The sequence below is a fragment of the Pipistrellus kuhlii genome, unplaced genomic scaffold, assembly GCF_014108245.1.
Source record: "Pipistrellus kuhlii isolate mPipKuh1 unplaced genomic scaffold, mPipKuh1.p scaffold_m20_p_13, whole genome shotgun sequence".
Taxonomy (NCBI): Eukaryota; Metazoa; Chordata; class Mammalia; order Chiroptera; family Vespertilionidae; genus Pipistrellus; species Pipistrellus kuhlii.
This window is the reverse complement of record NW_023425438.1, coordinates 14707276-14730751: the sequence shown is the minus strand read 5'-3', so window position 1 is coordinate 14730751 and position 23476 is coordinate 14707276. Positions and strand designations below refer to the sequence as shown.

Below are 23476 nucleotides of genomic sequence, written 5' to 3'. Positions count from 1 at the left end.
GTAAACTCTGATACAATTGTTATGGGCATGATATGAACAGAATCATGGATTAAATATAAATTAAAGCTATATACAATCTTGTTAACATATATCTCTTACCTTTTCTTTGTGGTCACAAAGTAGTTCAAAACTCTCTATCTTTTTAGACTCGTCCATACGTAAGTTATCTGCCTTCTGAAGAAGGGCATCTAAGTTTAATTCCTCAATATGTATGTTAAGTGCTTTAGGGTCTGGAAAACTCTGTTCTTCTGTGTCAGTGCTAGCTGTAATGTACCTAAAATTGCAGAAATAATATCAACTCTCTTAAAAGTTATACTCTAATAACCAGAGTGATCCTTTTAAAATGCAAATCAAATCGTTCCACTCTTATGCTGAAACCCTGCTATGGTACCCCCTTCAGAGAAAAAAATTCAAGCCCTCACTAGTGACTACAAGGCCCTATATTTGTCTCCCAACCACATCACCTCTCTGACATTTGCTCCATACTACTCTCATCCTTCATTCATCTCCACACAGGCTACCTGGCTATTCCTTAAACAGGCTAGTCACACCCCGACCTCAGGACCTTTGCTTGCTCTCACCTCCTTCAAGTCTCAGCTCCAATGTCATCTTCTCAATGTGGCCCATCCAGACCACTCTATTTAATACTGCAACCTCCACACTCCAACCCACCCACATTCTCTTTATGGCCAATCTCTCCTAGCTTGGCATTTCTTTTCTGTAGCAAGTACCATCTTCGGATATACTATATAATTTACTAATCTACTACATGTGCTACTTTTATCAGTATCACCCCCACTAGAGTGCATGCTCCCCGACAACAGGATTCTTTGTTTTATTAACTGGTGTATCAAGTGCCTAGAACAGCATCTGACTCATAGTGGATATGCACTGAATATTGCTGAATGTATGATACAGCATTGTAGGAACTCAGCAGGCACTCAAATACAAACACACACACACACACACACACACACACACTCACTTATATATATTTATAGTTCAAGATAATGTTCTCATTCTCAACTTGGGTTTTTAAAACTTCATGCTATCTTCCATATTTCCTTTTTTTGTGTGTGTGGCATACAAAAACAATTTATTCAAGCCTTGCCCTGTTCTAAAAAGATTTTAGAAAGGTATGTAAGAATACATAACATATAAGAGAACTAATTAGAAGTAGTCACACCCCGACCTCGGGACCTTTGCTTGCTTGAAAAAGATAAAACCAATGCCAAATGTGAGTAAGGTCAATAAAAACAATACATATATTTCAAATATCTATATCCTTGTTACGAAGGATACACATGCCTGTATCTTCCAGCAGCTATTAACAAAGAAATAAATGAAACAAGTTTTGAGAGAAGTGCAACTGTTTCCAATATAAAATAAATTTATTTCAAAGACCTTATAAAAAAGACACTAGATGAAATGATATTCAACCTCTTCTACAATATTATTAATGGAAACTTCACTCTTCCAGTTGCCCAGGTGAAAATATGTAGAGTCATCCTTGAACCTCTTTTTCCTTCCTAAGCAATATCACCTGTTATAAATTCCCTTTTGGTTCTATCTTCAAAATACATCCAGAACACAGCCACTGAAAACTACTACACATTGAGAAAACTATAGCACATTGAAAAGACTTCAACACATGTGAAGGCACAAATGGAAATCTCATGTTATCAGTTTGAAGACTTAATATTGTCAAGATGTCAATATTACCCAAAGATTCAGTGCAATCCTCAAACTCCCAACAATGTCTTTTGTAAAGACAGAAAAATCCATCCTAGAATGCATATAGAAGATCTTAAGTAGCAAAAACAATCATGAAAAAGAAAAACAGAGTTGGAGGTCTCACACTTCCTGATTTTAAAACTTACTACAAAGCTACAGTGATCAAAACAGTGTGTACTGGCATAAAGTCAGACATATACATCAATGGAATAGAATAGAGCCCAGAAGTTGAACTCTCACATATATGATCAAAGAGTTTTGACAAGACTATTTAATGGAGGAAAAAAGAATTCTTCAGCAAATAGTGCTGGGGGGGGAGGGGAGAGTAAGGGTGGGAAGTAAAAAACAAAAATAACATCTTAGCCCAATGACAAATACAGGGAACATTTTATTACGATAATTGAAAATAATGCAAATCCCTTTCCTCTAAAAAGGTTAATTCTATTCTAACTTAAGCATTTTTAATTGCTTCTCTACATTGTCCATTCATTATTTAATCTGATAAATATACTTATAAACTTTGTATGATATAATAGATAAATATAAAATAAAAATAAAAATTTTGGAAAACACCTAAAATGTATTAACTTTAAAAAATAAAAATTACTAATATATACATTTTTTATTTCGGAGTTCTCTGAATTCCCAGACACATGCATACATAAATGTGTATTAAAAGTATTTAGTTAAAATATCTGGTTTTCAGTAGTCTACATATTTCCATGACAATGTTTTTACATATAATTTGGTCCTTGAATTAGTAAAAACATCATCTGTCAGCGAAATGTGTGGCATGAGAAATATAATTAACAAGTCTTATGTAAATGAAAATTTCTGAACTGATAAATATGAAAATATACAGGGTGGGACAAAAGTAAGTTTACAGGTGTGAGTATTATTAACTTGTTATATTATTTTCCATAGGAACAACTATAAACCTACTTTTGCCCTGCCTTATATGTTATATAAGAAAACTAACTCCAATCATGAGATTAGGATAAAAAATGTTAAACTCTCAAAGAAATGTAATACATTTAGAAGACCTACAATATATATCAAAGCTTGATGTTATTTTCAGACCACAAATGTATTACAACAGTCACTCAGAAATTTGGGACCAGCCAATCCAGGAAACCTGTTAAAACCCTGAAACACATGCATTATGTTTGACTTCCATATTCCAATAATACTAATGAACTATTTTTCAGAAAACACAGAAATTAAAATTAAATATAGATTGCAACATGGCAATCCTTTTCAGAAAATGTAGTGAAGCTTAGTGAGGGACGAGGCTTCGGTGAAAACTGAGAAGTGATTTCTACAGAGTATGCCGGATAGGAAAACTTCTGATTTGAGCTGCCCTTCTAAGAGAGGTTAAAATCTGAGGTGACCTTAAGTTAGGAATTTCACTAGGTGAAGATTTGTCTTCATCTTCAGATGACTTAGCATTATTTCCATCATCAAAGGAATCTGTAACTTCTTTTAGAACTGGGATAAATTTCTTAGGGTGTTTATAAGGCGAAGCAACTTTATGGGGATCAGAAGTCGTGTTTCCAGAGGTCACAGCTGGGGGTTGACTTGCACTGTGACTTTGCAAATCAGCAGGAAGGAGCTCCTTCTTTGGTTGGCTTCTTCTTTCTTGTGTATCACTGTCACTGTCACTTATCAAAGACTGGGAAATGAGAGGTGGGAGAGAAAGGAAGGTTGCATGTCCGTGGCTATCTCTAAGTGTGGAGGAATGAGATTTTGTGTCAAAATTTAGAAAATGTCTAGTGTTATAGTCAGGAGGACAAGAACTTAGATCTTTTTCAACATCAACGTTACTTGAGATTTTAGAAGCTGTTTCAATTTCATTTGGATCCACTACGTTCTCAACACTTGATTGAAGATCAGTAAACATAGCACTTTCATAACAGGAGATTATACTTAGTTTAGGGGTGGAGAAATGTCTCCAGGATCTAAAAGCAAAATGCTCTGAGCAAGGTTTTAGTTCAATGACGCTGCTTTTGTCTTCAGATTCAAAGTTAGCTCTGCTTTGTTGACGCTGAAGGGAACCAATGCTTTTTGGAAGTTTACCAAATAAAGAAAGTCTTCTATCAGAGGAAGATGACAAAGATATAGTTGATGTAGTAGTAAAATTACTTCCTCTCCTTATACTGACTTTTCGTATTTTAAAGTGGCTTGAAGGGGCAGTAAGAAAATTAAGTTGGCAAGAAACAGGAGAGGTCCCATGATGCAAGGGTTCTTCAGTAACTTGAATGGCAGGGCAATTTTGTTGGAAGTTCTGTTCCTTTTTGAAGCAGCTAGAGCGAGAAAAGTGTCAGATGAGAAAAAAAAAAAAAAAATAGGCAGCCAATGTGGAAACCTCCCAAGCCGCCTGAAGGTACTATCCGCCTTATCAATATGGAAACAATAGGGAAATAGAAAACCAGGGCAGCTAAAGTGGATGGTCACACTGAAGTACCCAAAAGGATGCTAAGTCTAAAAAATTGTCTCTACCTCTATGTACCTGCCCGGTCTATTAAACCTTGGGGAAGATAAGTTGAAAGACTTAGAGAAGCAGGCAGAGAGAAAGATCAGGGAGACACATGAGAGGGCACAAAACTAAAGGATCCCCTGAAGGAGAAGGTAGAACTTTCCATCTTCAAAATAATAAGCCATAATATCTGTTTGCAAATATTAAATTCCTCTAGTGATAGGAGTCAGTAAAATAAAGGTATACCCTGTTGACTCATGCATTTTAAAATATGAACCACAGATTAAACAGAATCACTCGCAAGACTATTTCAGATAAATATCCAGATATCCCAGTTATTCAGTTACAGTGAGAAACTAAACAAAGCATTAAAGCTTGGCTTATGAATATATCAGTGAGCTTAAGCACATAAATATACAGAGAAAGATTTATTTATTTTTCTTTTTAAAGGCTTACCTTACACATTTTCCCATATTACACTTAATCAAAAATAAACCTCTCCCTTCCTTTCTAAGCCATCATTTTTAAGCCATAAAATGCCTGTATGGATGGAACAGGTCAGAAGACTGAATGTTTAAGTTGCTTGTAGAATTAACCTGGCAACAGCACAGAATGTGATGACAAGTAGACTCTAGAATCTAATGACGTCAGATTAGAATAAAATTGTCCTGCGGCTCACCTTTCTGAAAAGCTCCAATCCACATGACTGTGGAATATTCTAATTTTGTCATGTTCAAGGAGTCATCCAACAAATCAAGTGATGAGAAAACAGCAAAATGAAGGCCATATCATATACACTGAGTGGCCAGAATATTATGATCTCTGAATGCAAAATAGTCTGGCCACTCAGAGTATATCCAATATAATAAAAGGTTAATATGCAAATAGTCCCATCGACCAGGAGTTCCACCAGCAGGCAGGTTGGCCAACTGCACATGTCCCCTCCCCCTGGCCAGGCTGGCCAGACCCCAGCCATGCATGAATTCATGCACTGGGCCTGGCCACTCCGTGTATATCTGCACAATCCTTTACTTGGGACTGTCTCTCCTACTGGCTGCTCTCCATACCCCTGGCCTACCGTGTTTCCTCGAAAATTTAACATCCTCCGAAAATAAGACCTACTTACAGGTTTCCTTCTGAGTGAAATATAAGGCATCCCCCTGAAAATAAAGCCCCCAGGCTCTGTCTCAGAATGAAAATTAATTTACTGTAAACTGGTCACTAGGGCCGCCCCGACTGGCGTCTAGCAGCCAGTGACCTTACACGGAGTCCTGACGTCACTGCTGTGTGGAGGCGGAGTGCAGGTCAGAGTGAGCGGTGAGCATGGGGCGGGGGAGAGGAGGAGACTTTCACAGATGCGTGTAGAAGAACAGGAGGATTAGAGCGGATGGGACGCGGCGAAGGTAGTGAGTGCTGGTCTGTCTCTGGTGACACTACCTGATGCTCGCGGCCGCCCTCATGATGACTGAAGGTTCTCAGTCAGTGGCAGACCCTGCTCCAGCCCAGATCCAGGCCCCAGCAAGCCCAGTGACAGTCCCCAGGGGGTAAATGTCTGATAAAGGGGTAAGGGGGATGTCTGGTGAAGGTGTTAAGTGGAACAGGGGTAGGGGGGAGGGGGATCACTTAAAATGACACAGGAGGATCAGAGGGGAAATCAAAATGACACGGGAGATCAAAAGGGGTTACTAAAATGGTAATCCCCCCTCTGATTCTCCTGTACCATTTTGATTTCCCCCTCTGATCCCCCCTGTGTCATTTTAAGTGATCCCCCTCCCCCCACCTTGATACCCCAATTCCTTCTTTTTACCCCTAGAAATGAGTGCAAAAAGAAAAAGCTACTCCGTGGAGTACAAGAAAGGAATCGTGGAAGACTCTTGGGGCCAAAGTCTTACTGCTTTCTGCAAAGAGAAGATGTTGAGTATCCAATTGGTCTGAAAATGGCGAGCAGAGTATGGTAACCTCATTGAACAAGTGGACAAGGGAAATGCTAAAAAGCACAAGTGTGGATCAGGACGGCAACCATTATTTTCAGAGCTGGAAGACCTAATCTGTGAATGGGTTGTTGACAGGGGAGCAAAGGCTTTGGTTGTGAATAGGGCTCAGATTCAAGAATTTGCCCTTGCAATGGCACCACAGTTTGACATAGCCCCCGAAGACTTCAAAGCATCACAACGCTGGCTGGATAATTTCCTTCAGCAAAGTGAATTGTCTTTAAGAAGATCTACAACATTGTTTAGGTTGGAAGATACTCAAGTTATTAAGCAAGCACTTGCATTCAAGTCCTTTATTGATGATGCTGACTTCTCTAAATACAATCTTTCCAACATGATTGCTATGGATGAAACTGCAGTGTTTATGGGCCAATCATCTCAAACAACAATTGAACAGCGGGGTGCCTCCTTAGTGTATTTTGGCAATTCGTCTGGATGGCACTAAAAATCCCACCTTTAATCATTTCTAAGGGCAAGAAGGAAAAGATTGAATGTGTTTTGGGTGTTTTTATTCTTGAAACTGAAAAAGCCTGGGCCACACAAGCAGTTATAAGGAAGTGGGTCAATTTAATGCTGCCGCTTGTTATGCAAGGGAGCCAAAGAGGTCTGCTAGTCTGGGATGCAGCCAGCACTCACTGCACTAAAGAAATGAAGACATTTCTTCATGAAAGAAAAATAGATCAGATAATGATTCCCGCAGGAATGACGGCCTATCTCCAGACTCTTGATATTGCAATAAACAGCCATTCAAAGACAATTTGTGCATGGAAATTAATGACTACATTGAACATAGAATGGAGAGAAATCAGCGTGGAAACTTTGTGAAACCTAAACTGCAAGAAGTTGTGACTTGGGTGAAGAATTCATGGGAGAAAATCACTGACAGTTGCATTGCAAATGCACTGCGAGCAGGCTACCTTGATAAGAAGTACTCATTTAAAGACAGTGCTATTGCTAAACATGAGAGATTTGGTCCACTGATTCTGAAAGAAATGGAGTCACAAAAAATTCACCAGGAAATTCAGAAATTGGATTGTTATGATGATGTTCCAGAAGATAATGACATGATTGTCAATGAATAAATGAGTAAATTCTTGATACTGTAGGATTCACAGTTTGTCTGGTTTGTGTTGACAACTACCACACTACCATACCGTATACAGGTAATAAATTTCCTTTATTTTAATTTAACAATAAATGTGTACCGTATTCTTCTTCATGGAAAAATAAGACATCCCCTGAAAATAAGACCTAGCGCATCTTTGGGACCAAAAATTAATATAAGACACTGTCTTATTTTTGGGGAAACAGGGTACTAACTCATTCTTCTTTCACCAAGCATGCTTTACCCCAGGTTTTTATCTACATGATCCAGTAATAAGGAAAAGTGACTATTATAAAATTTGATCTGAAGATATACTGAAAAAGTAAAAACAAAAAACAAAACTAAACAGCAAATGCTATTGCCCCTTTCTACCTTGCTTCATCTATCTTAACAATACAGTGTCCCATCTGACTGCATGGACCACATGAGTAGACTATGGAGACCTGCTGAGCCACTGTTTATAACCCCTTGAAACAACTTAATGCCCATTTAAAGGCAAAGTTAACAGAATCATTTTCCTTTTCTAAACCAACTTGAAGTACTGTCCACATAATAGCTGTATGTGTGCAGCCACTCATGGCATAAAACACCCTCTAAATTATATTTCTTTTTACTTCTCAGTATCCTGAATACCCTGCTCTCATCTGTTTTTGTTTCATTCCTAACAACCTTCTTTTGGGAAACCCTTGGGGAACAAATTCCTTTCCAGAGGCCTAAAACTCTCCAATTCCCTCCATACAGTTGATGGTCAGTTTATATTATAGTTTTATTTTACCCTACACACAAGTTAGTAAATCTGTCACTGTCTCGTGGATGCTGAAGACACATGATTCTTGGGTCAGAGAGAAAGGACTTTATCACTCACAGCATATCAAGCAGTGTGAGACCCAGTATATTTGTGTCGATTCCCCAGAACAATGCACAGGGCCCAGAAACTCAACATTCGCGATGAGTTGAGTTACAAAGAAAGGAACACTGAGCTTTGGGAACCCACCACTTTTATAGCAAGCCGTGAGTAAATCTGCTAAGCCTGATGTTGGTCCTGGACAAAAACATTCCCTCATTCCTTAAGGTTTCTCATCACAACCCTGAGAAATGGCCAGGACAAAGGAGGGTCATGTAGACCTTATATCCCTCAACAAAAATTATCTCAAAATGGATCGCAGACCTAAATAGAAAATGCAAAACTGAAAGTCTTCTAGAAGATAACATTGGAGAAAACCTAGATAAATTTGGGTATGGCAATGACTTTTGAGATGCCATGCCAAAGGCACAATTCATGACGGAAATAATTGATAAGCTTCTGCTCGGTGAAAGACAATGCTAAGAGAATGAAAAGCCACAGACTAGGAGAAAATATTTGCAAACTATATATCTGAAAAAGAACTGCTATCCAAAACATACAAAGAACTCTTAAAACTCAACAACAAGGAAATGAACAACCCGATTTAAAAATGGGCCAAAGACCTTACGAGACACCTCACCAAGGAAGATATGCAGATGGCAAACAAGCATATGAAAAGATGCCCCACATCATATGTCATCAGAGAAATGTGAATTAAAACAACAGTGAGATACCACTGCACACCTATAGGAATGGTCACATCCAGAACACTGACACCACCAAAATCCTCATGAGGATGTGGAGCAGCAGGAGGCCTCGTTCACTGTTGGTGGGAGTGCCAAGTGGTTCACGTTGGAAGTGAAGACAGTTGAAAGGTTTCTTACAAAACTAAACATACTCTTACTATACAACCCAGCAATAATGCTTCTTAGTATTTACCCAATGAGACAAAAACTTATGTCCACTCAAAAATCTGTGCATGAATGTTTACAGTGATTGTCTTGAGAATTGCCCAAACTTGGAATCCACCATGACATGATGTCCTTCAGTAGGTTAATAGATAAAGAAACTGTGGTACATCTAGAGTCTAGACAATGGGATATTATTCAGCACTTAAAAAAAAAAGTGAACTGTCAAGCCATAAAAAGATGTGGAGAAAACTTAAATATATTATGAAGGAAGTCGATCTGAAAAGGCTACATACTGTATGATTCCAACGATATGACATTCTGAAAGAGGTGTGACTATGGAGACAGCAAAAAGATGAGTGGTTGCCAGGGATTGAGGGGAGAAAGCGATGAACAGGCAGAGCACAGAGGATTTTTAGGACAGTGAAAATAGTCTGATACCACAACATAATGCTTCATGTCATTAAACATTTGTCCAAATCCATAGAACGTACAACACCAAGAGTGAACCCTAAGGCAAACTATGAACTCTGAATGATTATGATGTATTAATATAGTTTTTTTTGGTATGGGGTAATGGGGGGGGGGGGCAATGTGTAGGGTCAGGGGCATATGGGAAATCTCTGTATTTTCCCCTCAATTTTTTCGCTGAACCTAAAACTGCTCTAAAACGGTAGTATCAATTTTTTAAGTATCAAGGGGAGAAAAAAAGGGCCTTACGTTCTTAGGACACATGCAAGATGTGCAAGAGAGTAAGAAGCCCCAGAGCCCTGCTGGTGTGGCTCAGTTGGTTGGGTGTTGTCCCTTGCATCGAAAGGTTGCCAGTTCGATTCCGGTCAGTAAACATGCCCAGGTTGCAGCTAGACCTCTGATAGGGGATGTGCAGGAGGCAGCCAATCAACGTTTCTCCCTCTTTCTCTGTCCCTTCCTCTCTCTCTAAAAATCAATTTAAGCCGAAACCGGTTTGGCTCAGTGGATGGAGCGTCGGCCTGAGACTAAAAGGTCCCAGGTTCGATTCCGATCAGGGGCATGTACCTTGGTTGCGGGCACATCCCCAATGGGGGGTGTGCAAGAGGCAGCTGATCAATGATTCTCTCTCATCGATGTTTCTAACTCTCTATCACTCTCTCTTTCTCTCTGTAAAAAATAAATAAATTAATTAATTAATTAAAATTAAAATTAATTAAAATAAAAAGAAGCCCAAAGAGCATGGCTCTCTCCCCAGCAATCTACTATTTCCCCTCCCCCACCCCAGTGTTGTAAGATGGTTGTCTATTGTTCCTAAGTCACACTAAGATCCATGAGTACCTTTTCCAAAAGGAAATCTTTTGCAACTGAATCTTTAAAAAAAAAAAAAAAAAAAAAGCCAAACAAACAAACCTAGTTCTAAACTATAATTGACTGAGTTAATTTGCATAGACAAATTCAAGTTTTCCCACATTATCAAAAACAGCTGGTGAGCCGAAACCGGTTTGGCTCAGTGGATAGAGCATCAGCCTACGGACTGAAAGGTCCCAGGTTCGATTCCGATCAAGGGCATGTACCTTGGTTGCAAACACATACCTAGTAGGGGGTGTGCAAGAGGCAGCTGATCGATGATTCTCTCTCATCGATGTTTCTAACTCTCTCTCCCTCTCTCTTCCTCTCTATGAAAAATCAATAAGATATATTACAAAAAAAAAAAAAAAAAAACAGAGCTGGTGAACTGAATCCAGTTACATCTTTAGCTGATCTGAGTGTAGTGAATGTAAATTATTCAAACTATTACATTAATTATAGTAAATTGTACAATTGGCTTACCAGATATATCCAATTATGCAAAGAAACAACAATGTTCATCACTAAATTAGCACCATGTTAAATTGTTTGTTTGCTTTTTCCCATTACAATATTAACCTCTTGTGACTTGAAAAGTAGAAAAATACTTCTTGGGGATTACCAAACAATTTATTAGTCTATCTCTAGAATTTCCCTTTCCACCATTAGTTCCTTTAGAAAGAGAGTTCATTCATTCACTAGATAGAAGTTACTAAATGCAGTTTAGTAAATATAAAGAAATAGTACATGGTCAAGGATTTGAACTGATCCAATAATAAACTGCAAAAAGTTTTAAAAACAACAGAAACAAAAAGAAATACATATTTTAGGTTAACCAGTACAGATGTGTTCCAGCAACATCAGATTCGAGGAAGATAGCAATGAAAACACGGGGGTCCCCACCCTCAAGAATCTGGGCTTTGTCATATCCACTGGTGCTGCTTTACTTACTTGCCTATTTTGCTCCTCAAAAAAACTAGTCAATCACAACTTCTTTATTCATGAATCAGTTGTGTTTTCCTCTAAGACAATATTCTGGATATTCTTGGTTTTAGAATTCAGTGGATTATCCCATGGGAGGAAGAAAGTGACTCGATTGAACATTCTCAAATCTTTTTAGGTCTACACTGCCCAATCCAATAGCCATTAGTCCCATATGGCAATTTAAATTTAATTACAATTAAATAAATTTTAAAAATTAGTCCCTCCGTTATGCTAGCTATACTTCAAATGGCTGCTACACCGCACAGCACAGATTTGACCATTTCCATCATCGCACAAGGTTCTATTGAACTTATTGGATCATTCTTATATAAGGGGCTACATATAAAAATAGGTTACAAATTTTAGCTAACAAATATGGTCTTCTTCAATACTCACATGCTACCACCTAGCACTAATAAGTTACTTATATTCTTTTTGTCAATGCGGTCTACACTAGCTTAAATACTGACCTTTATTGAATATGGTTTTAATTGTAATGTAATAATATTACAACTAAATAATCACTTTTTTATATCTTGTTTGTAGCAGAATACAATGAGTATGCAAAAAATGTATCCTTATATTATTTGTTAATTTTTGTATTACCTATTATTCTTTACCTACTTTTTCCCACCCCTATATGTGACTGGGAAGGCATAATGGAAGTACCTCAATAATAGTAATAATGCAATCAATAAGCAATTCAACATGGAAAACATCTTAAACTTACCCCCCTTCACTTTCCGCTTCCTCTGAACTATTGCTTATTCCTGAACTCTGAACTGTGGTAAGTCTTCTTTTCCTAGCTCTGTGCTGAGGGCTGATCCTATGAGCAGTTGCCTTTCCTCCAAGCTCACCGCGTACACATTCCTCCAGCTTTGGAATGGTTTCTTTAAGAATTCTGATTTCCTCTCTGAGTTCTTCCATATTTGTCAGTAATTCGTTTAACTTCTCCAGTATCTGAAGCTGCCTTCCATGAAAGGTCGCTGCTGTTCCTTGATCCTTCTGCATCTCATCTTGCAAAGTCACTGAATCAAATGCATTACCCAGAGTAAGGAATTTAGGTAAATGCATTGCTGTCTTTGGTTTACAAACCTTGTGGTACCACAAAAGAAGCAAACTGATTCCAGTAGTTCCCACCATGATTCCAAGTACCAGTTCTTTGTTTGTGGAATGAGGCATTTCTTGTCTTTCTGTTTGTTTGTTTGTTTCTAAAATTAAAAAGCATAAATGTAAATGAATGCTGTCTCAGACTTTGTACAAAACAGCTTTTTAAACAGCAAAATCCAAGTCTATATCATCACACAGACACAAAAAATAATTGACAAATCATAAATCATAAACTAAAATGTATTACCTTTATAATGGATGTGGCCCAGTGGAAATATTTACTTTAAGGATATTATTGAAGTCCATTGTAAAGTATCAACGTATTCTACATGACTAATCTGACGTTTTCTCTACTGTATCTTTGTAAAGGGTGTGATAGAGGTAAAAGCATCATCATAAATTTTTTGGGGGAAAAACTATTTATGAATTAAAATTATGCTTAACTGTGTTTGAACCTTCTATTTGTATAAAATTAACTAGTACTGTATGCTGATGTCCAGGTCTTACCTAATCTTATCTAACCAAAAAGAAGCTCTTCCTTAGCACCTCGTTCACATTTGTATTTGTATTTGTATTTAGAGTGCTAAACACTTTAAAATTCCAGAGCTTTGAGGTTCAAAATATATTAGAGAACTTTGGCAAGTTTCTAACCCAACTCCCATATCGTTTTTTTCAACATGGAAAGCAGAGATGCGAACATAGGTGCAGCCTTCGTCTCCTTCCTTCCTAGGACCCAGAAATCTTCTGCTGCTGACATTTCTATTTCTGTCTGGATCTTAATGTTTTCCTTTCTTTCAAATTTTTACTTAAAATGTTTTCAATTTGTTTTAGAAAGAGAGAGAGTGGAGGGGAGAGAGAGACATAGCTTTGTTGTCCCACTTATCCATGCTTTTACTGGTTGCTTCTTGTACGTGGCCTGACCAGGGATCATGCAACCTTGGCATTGGGAGGACGATGCTCTAACCAACTGAGCCACCCTACCAGGGCTCAAAGTTTAACTTTTAAAAAAAGCAACAAGAAGTCATTTAATTGACTCTGTTCTGACTTTCTGCATTCAAGGCCCAAGCTTTGGCCCACCTGATTCCGTATAACCACAGCTCCTTTGACTATCAGGGGTCCTCAAACTTTTTAAAGTGGGGGCCAGATCACAGTCCCTCAGAGAGCTGGAGGGCCGGACTATATGAACTACTAATTCCTACTGTAACACCTCGGCTGCGCTCACTGCCCAAAAAACCTGGCGGGCCGGATCAGACTCCTCTGCGGGCCGCATGTGGCCCGCAGGCCGTAGTTTGAAGACACCTGGATAAATGCACCTAATCATTCTTTAGTATATCTCATCTTCACTAGTCTTATTGCTTATCTCTGTTCTTAAAGTCAAAAGACCATTAAAGGAAAATAATAACATAAAGCCCCCTTTCCTTCTGAGACGTTAAAATGGCACTCCGTATATTAGCACTATGATGAACTTACGTAATTAAGAGTAAAATGTAGTAAGGCTTTTTTACAGACTGAGAAGTTCCCCAAATGGTTTTCCCATCAATTCCCCCTATTTTGTATTAAATTTTGTGAGCAAGCTGGGAGAACATTACAAATAATGGTAGACTGTCTATGATAGAACATAAGATTTGTAAATTGTTTTATTTTTCTCGACACTTTCTAAAGCAGGTCATTACAGCCCTGCCCCCTATAATCCCCGAGAAAAAGGAAACAAATGAGGCAAATTCTTGAATCCCCCAAGCTTGTAATTAAAGGGGAAAACCAAACAGAGCCTGGTGGTCTCACTGAGTTGGCCAGAGATCAGAGTTCAGAAGAACTGAAGCACCTACAGTCTGTGTGGCATGCTCCTGAGGATGACGAGGGATGCAGAGAGAGAGCTCCAGAAATAGGTATTGGAGTCTCCTTAAACCTGTGATTGAATACCAGTGAGCACCTGCACAGAGTCAAACCCCATCGGGCCAGGCAAAGAACCATTCCCTGGAGCTGTTAGCTTAACCATTCCTAAGGATGACACAGAACTGGGACGTGTTTGAGTTCAGTGCTTATGAGATACGTGAGGCTTTCAGCAGGGCAAGCCTTGGCAACCCTTAGTAGTGGGCTTAACTAACCCTAGAATTAAGGCGATTTAGATTTGCCCTCAGACAGCTTTTAAAATGGTCTTTAAATTAAAGGATCAAACTTATTTTTAAGTAACTTAACTGCCTTAGAGAGAGAGAAAAGGTCAATACTCAACAGATCTCAACAACATAAAAATCAGTGTTGATCATCCAATCAAAAAGTACTAAACATGTAAAGAAGCAGAAAAATGTTAAAACTACTATTACAAATATGCTCACCCTTTAATATAAATATTAAACGTATGTTAACAGAGGCCCTGGCCAAGGTTTCAGGCTCACTCCCCAGTCAGGGTACATAGAAGAACCAACCAGTGAATGCATAAATAAGTGGAACAACAAACGATGTTTCTCCTCATCTCTCTGCCTCTGTCTCAAATCAATCAATAAAAGAATTATTTTACAATTTATTAACTATATAATTAGCTATAAATATTATTCTGATTACAAGATTCCATTTGTAATGACAATGGAAAGTGACAGACATTATTTAAATTTTTGCCATCTGAAATTAATGTGTAATACATTAATTAAAGGTTATTCAGAGATGAGAATCAAGAATTCTACTGAAATAGATCAAAATGTTGACTGAAAATTTTTTTTTTAACTTTGTTGTTGACACTATTACAGATGTCCCCATCCCCATCCCCCCTTTGCCCACTTCCTCCCAGACCCCCCCTTCAGCCTGGCCATCACTACACTATAGTCTGTGCATATAAGTTCTTTGGCTAATCCCTTCACTTTCTTTCATCCAGTCTTCCCTCCCCACCTCCTCTGAGGGCTGTCTGTCTGTTTACTTTGCTCATTAAATTCCACACAAACGTTAAATCATGTGGTTTTTGTCGCGAAAGAAATGTTCATATTAAAATTTCTTTGTAGACAGTCATGAAAAATTAACTTCAGAAAACATTTAATTTTTGTGTTCTAGTTTAAATGAACTTTTAAGTAAAAGTTATACTTTACTAAGTTCATTATAATGCTCTCAGCAATATCTAACACATATTCACTTAATTCATCAGCAGATTCTTAGGGGAAATACATAAAATATGTAACTGATAAAGCCAAGGGATGAATGAAAAATCTTGCAGGAGGAGGAGGGGGAGAGGGAGGGTAATGGGACATTCTGGGTTAAGGACAAGCCTGAGGTTTAAGATTCCCAAGGAATCGCTCTACGATCTTGAATTAGCGATCAGATTTCCTACAGTGGCCTGGATAATGTGATCCTGTTAAGTGTATTCTAACACTCATATTTCACCATGTTTTTTCATTTATTATTATTATTTGTTTGTTTTTTATTATATATATATTTTTTTAATTATTTTTTTTTAGAGAGAGAGAAAGGGAGAGGGATAGAGAGTTAGAAACATCCATCAGCTGCCTCCTGCACACCCCCTACTGGGGATGTGCCCACAACCAAGGTTGTGGTTGACCAGAATCAACTCGGGACCTTTCAGTCCGCAGACCAATGCTCAGGGCCATTTCACCAGGTTTTCACAACTTTTCCTATTTTACAATTTCCTTTTAATTTAAGGCTCTCTGGTGTTTGGCTTATTTGCATATGTTTGTGCTACTGAACATCTAGTCTTCGTTTGGGGTAAACCAGGCAGGAAACGCGAGTTTGTTTTGAGCAAACCCAAAATGTGTGACAGGTGAGACCGAGGGGGCCCAGGTGAGAGGCGACAAGTGCCTCCAGATAAGGTGACCAGACGTCCCGCTTTTGGGCGGGACAGTCCCGATTTCTAACAATTTGTCCCGCGGCGTTTTAAAAAAGTCCCGATTTTTTTTAAAAAAGATTCTTTAAAACGCCGCGGCACGCGGGACAAATTGTTTTTAAAAAAATTGGACGTCTGGTCACCTTTCTCCGGCAGAAACTCCTCGGGGTTTGCCAGGACCCGCCGGGCAGGCAGCGCCCACTCATCCCTCCCCACACACCCTGCGCCGCGGGGCTGCATCCCCCGGGAGCCCCTCCGCCGCCGGAAGAAGGGCCCAGCGGGCCGGGGCCGCGGCCGCGACCCGGAAGTGCTTTCCCACCGCGGCACACCCCGGGCCGCGTCCCGTCCCGGCTCCTGAGCGCCGCCTTCGCCTCGGACGCACCTGTGCTCCCGCGGGGGCTCCTCTGCCGTCGGGGGCCGGGGACCGGGGACCTCGGCCGGGCGAGCGGCCGGAGCCCCACAGCCCTCGGGCCCTGAGTCCGGCGCCGGCCGCGGCCCGACCCTGACCGAGGAGGCGCCGGGGGAGGAGCCCGGGCCCGCGCCCTCGGGTCCCGCCTCCGTTTTACCTCACCTGGGCGGGCACCCGGGAGCCCCGCGGAGAGAGCTGCGCCCGCCCGGCCCGCGGCCGCGCCGGACCCCGGAGCCCGGATGCTGCCTCCCCCCGAGCGCGTCCCCCCCGCGGCCGCCCGGGCGGAGGCCTGGCGCGGGCTCCCCGCCTCCCGCGCTCCTGCCACCGCCGCCTCCCCCGGCGTCACCCCTGCTGGGGCCCCTTCGTGGGCACACACAGCGCCACCGGGTCAAGCCAGATGTCATCCACCATCACGGCCACAGCGCCTTCCCCTCGCTTCATTTTATTTTATTTTTTAATTACTTTGTTGATTAAGGTGTCACATATTTATCTCCCCATTCCCATCCCAAACCCCTCCCCACGCATGCCCTCAACCCCCTGTTGTTCATGCACACTGGTTAGGCTCACGTGCATGCACACCACCCCTCGCTTCATAAGGATCATGGACAACAGGGGGGAGGGGTCCCCCCCCTTTATTTTTTCCCTAAAATGTATTTTGATTTTTTAGAGAGATGGACAGAGTTAGAAACATCAACCAGCTGCCTCCTGCACACTCCCCACCCGGGACGTGCCCCCAACGAAGATACATGCCCTTGACCGGAATCAAACCTGGGACCTTTCAGTCCTCAGAGGATGCTCTATCCACTGAGTCAATGAGCAGCATCCCCGACCTGCTCCTCTCTCCCCCTACTCCCCATCCCAAGCCGTCTTTAGATGAAAACCGCCATCTTCCCAGAATCTTCACCTTGGAGAACTGAGCTTCCCTCTCTGTGGTTCTTATAATAACGAAAATAAAGTTCTGCCAAATAAACTCAACAACTGCTCTCGCTCCCTCCCTTCTGTGTTTTCCCACAACTCCTGCATAAAAAAAGCCGTCAGGCTGGTTTTACAGGCCACACAAAACTCTACTGCTGGGAATCCTATGGGACAGTAAGACTGAAGATGGCTTTTGAGCTTTAAGGGAGCCACTTTCAAGAATAAGTAAGCCTGGCCATTGTCCTAATATTTGAAACTAGTAAAGCACTTTCACCCCACTCCCCGCTTTTTTCCTTTTTAAAAAAATATGTTACACTTCAGGAATTTGTGCATCATCCTTGCATAGGCACCAGGCCAGTCTAGTGTTAATGCTAGTGTATGTGCTGCCCAAGTAGGCAGGCACGCCCTTCTCTGAGAACCACGTTCAGCGCTATTTTATTACCGTTTGCAAAGACATTGCAATGCAATGCTAAAATTTACGCCATTCGACCAGAATACCATATAATGTAAACCTGGTATGCTTAGTGGTAATTGCTTTTATAATTTGAAAAGAAAGGCCCTGGCCGATTTGGCTCAGTGGTTAGATCCTGGGCCTGCGGACTGAAGGGTCTCGGATTGGGGGGCACATGCTCAGATCTAGGGCTGATCCCCAGTAGAGGATGTGCAGGTAGCAGCCGATCAACGATCCTCTCTTCATTGATGTTTTTCTCTCTCTCCCTCTTCTTTCCTCTCTGAAATCAATAAAAACATCTTTAAAAAAATATTAAGGGAAACAGGGAAACAAGTTGACTGTTTCTTCAATACTTAAAAGGAGCTTAAAGACCCTTGAGATTGAATCTCTCCCGGGAGGAGCCCAGGGAGCCGCTCACTGCTGCATCCCCAGCCCACAGCGCAGAGGAGCCCTCAGTACAAGCACGGGAGTGTGGGCGAAGAGCAGGACCCTGCCAGCTCTGCTCCAAGAGGGCGATGGGTGCTGGCAAGCTGGTACTCACTCGTTCTTCAAGTTCAGGAAACAGAGTAAAGTGGCTGGATGCTTCCTGTCTGTCCGCCCTCTAATTCCTTTGGTTCTGCTCCTTGGTGAGTATAATTTATCTAGAGATAGAACTCAGATCATGGTAAAGTTAAAACTACGTAGCAAAGAGAGGAGCTATCCTTATCACGCACGGTGGTAGGGATTACCTAAAAAAAAGAAGAAATGACTCACCACACCCTTAATAGGAGTGTACGGTCTTCAAAGAGCTTCCCCAAAGAATTTCATCCATGCCCCCAAATTCGTATTTAAGCCTCACTCCCCGGGTAATGGTATTTGGAGGTGGAGCCTTTGGGAAACAATTAGGCCATGAGGTTGGAGCCTTCGTGGATGGGATTGCGGTAATACCCTTCTAAGAAGAGAAAGAGACCAGAGCTTGCTCTTCGCACCAGGTGAGGGTATTATAAGCAAGCTGTCTGCAACCCAGAAGAGGATCCTCACCAGAACCGAACCACGTCCCTGTGATCAGAGACCTCCAGCCTCTGGCAGTTGTGAGACATAAATGTTGCTTATTGAAGCCGCCCAGTTGATGATGTGCTATAACAAACCAAATCAAGATGCTTTAATTCATCACACCCCATCGCAGCATTTACCAGCATCAGGCACCAGAGGCATTCCATCTGCCCCACCTTTGTTCGCAGCTGTTCCCTACCATTGCTCAGGGCAGCATCCTGTACTTCAGCTGCAGCCAAACCTCCTTACAATCTTCCATAGCCAAGGCAAAAAAATGCTTTCTTTGATACTAAGAAAATAAAAAAACCTTGGTGCTATCAAAGCTAAGCTAACCTATCACACATTGGAATTAGATTTGCTGTAATGCATGTTGACAACGGTCTTAACATTTTGGGGTGGATAGGGGTGGAGATATAAAAATATTTTACAAAGATTCGCTACAACAACATCTTTCAATAAACCAAAATCTTGCTAGTATAGCAGGTAAGCCTTTCTAAGCTACAGGGTATAAAGTTATTGTGAAGAGGTAAAATAATACTGTGTTTACTACATACATTTAAATTATTTTTTCTCTAGGACATAAGGAAATGATCCAGAAATGTTTTGAAAAATACTTATAACTAAATTGGACTTCCCAAGGCAAAAAAAAAAAAAAAAAAAAAAATGCTTTCTTTGGGAAAGGCATGAGAATACATTTATTAACTATTTCCATAAGACTAAGAATGAGAAATAAATTATTAAGCACTTAAGTACAAGAAAATAGTTGACCCAATATGAATGTACTGAATAAATCAAAAATAGCATTTTAGAAAGATATGCATGAAAGAAAAGTTAGCAGCAGCATTTATATAATGGCTCTGAGCAATTCAATGTTGAATCAATTTATTTTAAAAAATCCTATCTAATTAATACACAGAATTCTTATTAGAAACTTTCTGTTTGTTGGAAAAATTAAGTTTTTGTTCAGAAAAGCATGTATCTTGCTAGGTGATACTGACCTTGCTCAGTGATTACCAGCAGTTTTTGATAACACTTCAAGATAGGGATAGTTTCTTCAGAATTTGCAGAAGATGTTGTAAGTCATATTCTCACTGATTTTCTGTGCTCAGCTTGTTCAGAGTGCAGCCTTGGGTTCACTCTGAAATGGAAACCAAGAGAGTGAGCGCAAAGAGAAATTTTGCCCCTCCCTTCTGCGTTCTTCATCGGGAGAGATGACGTTCAAGGCCATCCTTGACCAAGTACGTATATGTCAGCTTCACAAGTCAAGGCCAGTTTCATTGTTGTGACAGATTAAAACTAAAGTTCAATGTTCCATCCGTTAGGCAAAATGTATTGCAAGAGAACTACTCATTCAGCCACAGGGCTCTTTGCTCTCACTTGAAGCAAAACAACTCTCCCACTGCTCCTTGAAAAAAAAGACAATTCTGACAATAATGACATTTACTCTCTCGCTTAGTAATGGAAAGCTCCCGTTTCTCAAACGGCAGGGCTGAAAAAGGACCTTTTCTTCTGGACGTAATGGCTGGCCAGTCACTCGTGGTACACAAGGACAACTGAAGGGGTGACCTTGAATGAAAGACTCTTAACAAACTACTTAAATAATGTAGGTATTTACAAACACAAATGCAATAAGATTTTACAGATTTTTCAATAGCTTATTTGATTTTCATATTTTCACTCAGTGTTTAATGGTGAAAATACAGCTTTAGACATACTAGCAAAGGCACTGCCATTTTCCTTTGCTAAATGTTAGCGATTATGCAGTTATGACTGCAATCAGGTATCGTTATTTTCCCACCTTTTTCAGATGTGGATTATGTAAAGATCTTTCATTAAAAGAATATACTGTTGCTTTGGAGGCTCAATCATCTTAATGAAAATGCAAATGTTAGTCGATCCAGACACTTTTAAAATACGTTGGTTCCTGCCTCCCCTTGTGTGTTACTACCCTGTTTCCCCGAAAATAAGACAGTGTCTTATATTAATTTTTTCTCCCAAAGTTGCGCTAGGTCTTATTTTCAGGGGATGTCTTATCTTTCCATGCACTAGGTCTTATTTTCGGGGAAACACGGGTACATTATCTCACCTGCACGCTTCACTCCCAGAAACTAAAGGTTTTCACTTGCAGGCTTCACCTGCTGACTGCTTTCCCTTGGTTAGTCCACTGCGGAAACCACCAAAATGGTGCTGAAAGGTTTTATCCAAGAAGGACAGATGCCACCTGAGTTCTCAAGAAGAGTGGCTTTTGACCTCAGTAGAAGAGGGTTCCTCGATGTTTCTGCTTTGGGTAGCCCCCCTACATCTTTTACGGATCACCTGTAATTAAGAAGGCAAACTGAAAGTCTGGGGTATTTGCATGCATATAAATCCACTGGGTTGTTGCTGATTACGTATGTAGGTTGCCTGACCAACATACCCTGAGATATTTAGTTCTGAGATGGGGCCCAGGGATTCCCATTTCAAAATACTACCTGAATTGCTGTTGCATGGACCACCCCTTGAGAAACATTGCATGTAAGCAGTGCAGGCAACGATCTGCTGGATTTCTAAAGGAAAAACGAGAGCAGGTAGCTTTATTCTAGAAGAACTGCTGTGGAACTTACTCTTTATTCATGTTTGGTCTTACGCAAAAAGTGGTTCAAAGACCATGTTGAAAAAACACAAATGGAATTCTGTTTCTGGAAACTGGATACTTAGTTAGGGATTCTCCTTGCAATTGAGACGGAGAGGGAGGGAGGGAGGAGGGGAGAGAGGGAGGGAGGGAGGGAGAGAGAGGGAGAGAGGGAGAGAGAGAGAGAGAGAGAGAGAGAGAGAGAGAGAGAGAGAGAGAGAGAGAGAGAGGAAACAGCATTGGAGGAAACTATCCCTGCTTCTTCCACCTCTTCCAGCAGAGGCGCTTTCTGCCCCCGTCCTGTCTGGCAGCTCTCAGAGCCACGTGTTGAAGAAAACCGGTGTGGCCTGGAGTGAGGTGATCATCATGTGAGCCGCACCTGCTTTTTAGTAGCCGGCCAACAGGTTTACTGTCATCACCCAGATTAATCCATTGTGTCACAATGGTCTCTGTTTGCCAAATCCCTTTCCTTCCGCAAGTTAATGCTCAGGCTGGGAACATTCAGGGGACACAACAAAGATTTGATGAAAGAGGTATGAGAATGCTTTCTGCCTCCTTTATTGGACACATAGCACTCCAAATTCAGGGGGCACTCTACAGCTTTCAAAGCATAAGCTTCCCCTCCCCCCCAAATTATAAAAATTTGTTTTCAAAGCTGAGTGGCACTCAGTACACATTTTTATTTACTTCCCATTGAGAAGTCTGTGGGAGGTCTGATCATGGGGTGAGACACAGCATGAATTTCCTTATAAGGAAATAAGGTAAACCTTGAGTGAAAGTGGGGTTCCTCCCCCAGTTTTATAATAAGCTAGAGGTTCTGGGCTTCAGACTCCTTGATCCTGGGGGTTTCTTAATACTTGGGGGTTACAACGACCATCAGAGCTGGAATGCACCTTTTTGTGCATCCGCAAAACACATAAACCAAGCAAAAGGGTTGAGTGGTACCTGGTTACATGGTGGGATAAACATGCTGAACACCAAACATGTGGTCACTCTTTTTTTTTTTTTAGGTTTACATTGTAAGTACATGAAACAGAATTTATTCTTGTATTCTTGTTTATTAATTATCATATTTTTTCCCATATGAACAACTGTAAATCTGTATGTTTACTTTAGATTCAGTTCTAAAGCCTGGTAAAGACTAACTAAAAGCTTGAAAGGAACATAATCATGTCCTAGCTGTTTTGGCTCAGTAGATAGAGCATTGGCCTGCAAACTGAAGGATCCCAAGTTTGATTCTGGTCAAGGGCACATGATTCTGGGTTGTGGGCTTGATTCCCAGTAGGGGGAATGCAGGAGGTAGCCAATCAATGAGTCTCTCTCATCATTGATGTTTGTATCTCCCTCTCCCTTCTCTGAAATCAACAAAAATATAAAAAAAAAAAAAAAAGAAACATAATCTAACAAGAGGGTTTACGGAAAGAGCTGAGAGTAATGGAAGTTATCGCTTTCTATGTAATCACAAGAACCCTCCCAGAAGAATTCTGTTTATAATAAAGCTCTGTGGTTCTAACTTCCTCTCCCTTTAACTTTCTTTTTCCTCCTATAAATAGCTCTTCCTCTTGGCATGTGCGCCAGAGGGTGCATGTGGCTTGCTGTGTCTTCGTGTATGGGGTTGCAATCCATTTTCCTGAATACATCCTTTTTTGCTAATGAAACACTTAGTATTTTTTTCAGCCAGTAAGCCTAAGCATCTGGCATCTGGGTTCACTCTTAGAAGAGCAATTTAGTTTCAGCAAAACAGCATCAATTATCATTAGATTAAT

The 23476-nt window shown here is 40.7% G+C and overlaps 1 protein-coding gene across 2 annotated transcripts in view; it reads right to left on the bottom strand.

Moving 5' to 3' along the window:
* The window catches only part of RMDN2 (regulator of microtubule dynamics 2), a 31331-nt gene extending 14497 nt beyond the window's left edge, over window positions 1-16834 (bottom strand). The window contains exons 1-4 of one of the 2 annotated variants that reach the window (XM_045580654.1): window positions 16675-16834; window positions 12090-12570; window positions 3126-4037; window positions 100-274 (exon numbers count right to left, since the gene is read on the bottom strand). In XM_045580654.1, coding sequence (XP_045436610.1) covers window positions 100-274; window positions 3126-4037; window positions 12090-12541 — 1539 coding nt within the window. In that variant the 5' untranslated portion in view covers window positions 12542-12570; window positions 16675-16834. Of the gene's footprint in view, window positions 1-99; window positions 275-3125; window positions 4038-12089; window positions 12582-16674 lie in introns of those variants that run through there. The other variant, XM_045580653.1, reaches the window with a different exon arrangement.
* Between the last annotated feature and the right edge of the window lie 6642 nt (window positions 16835-23476).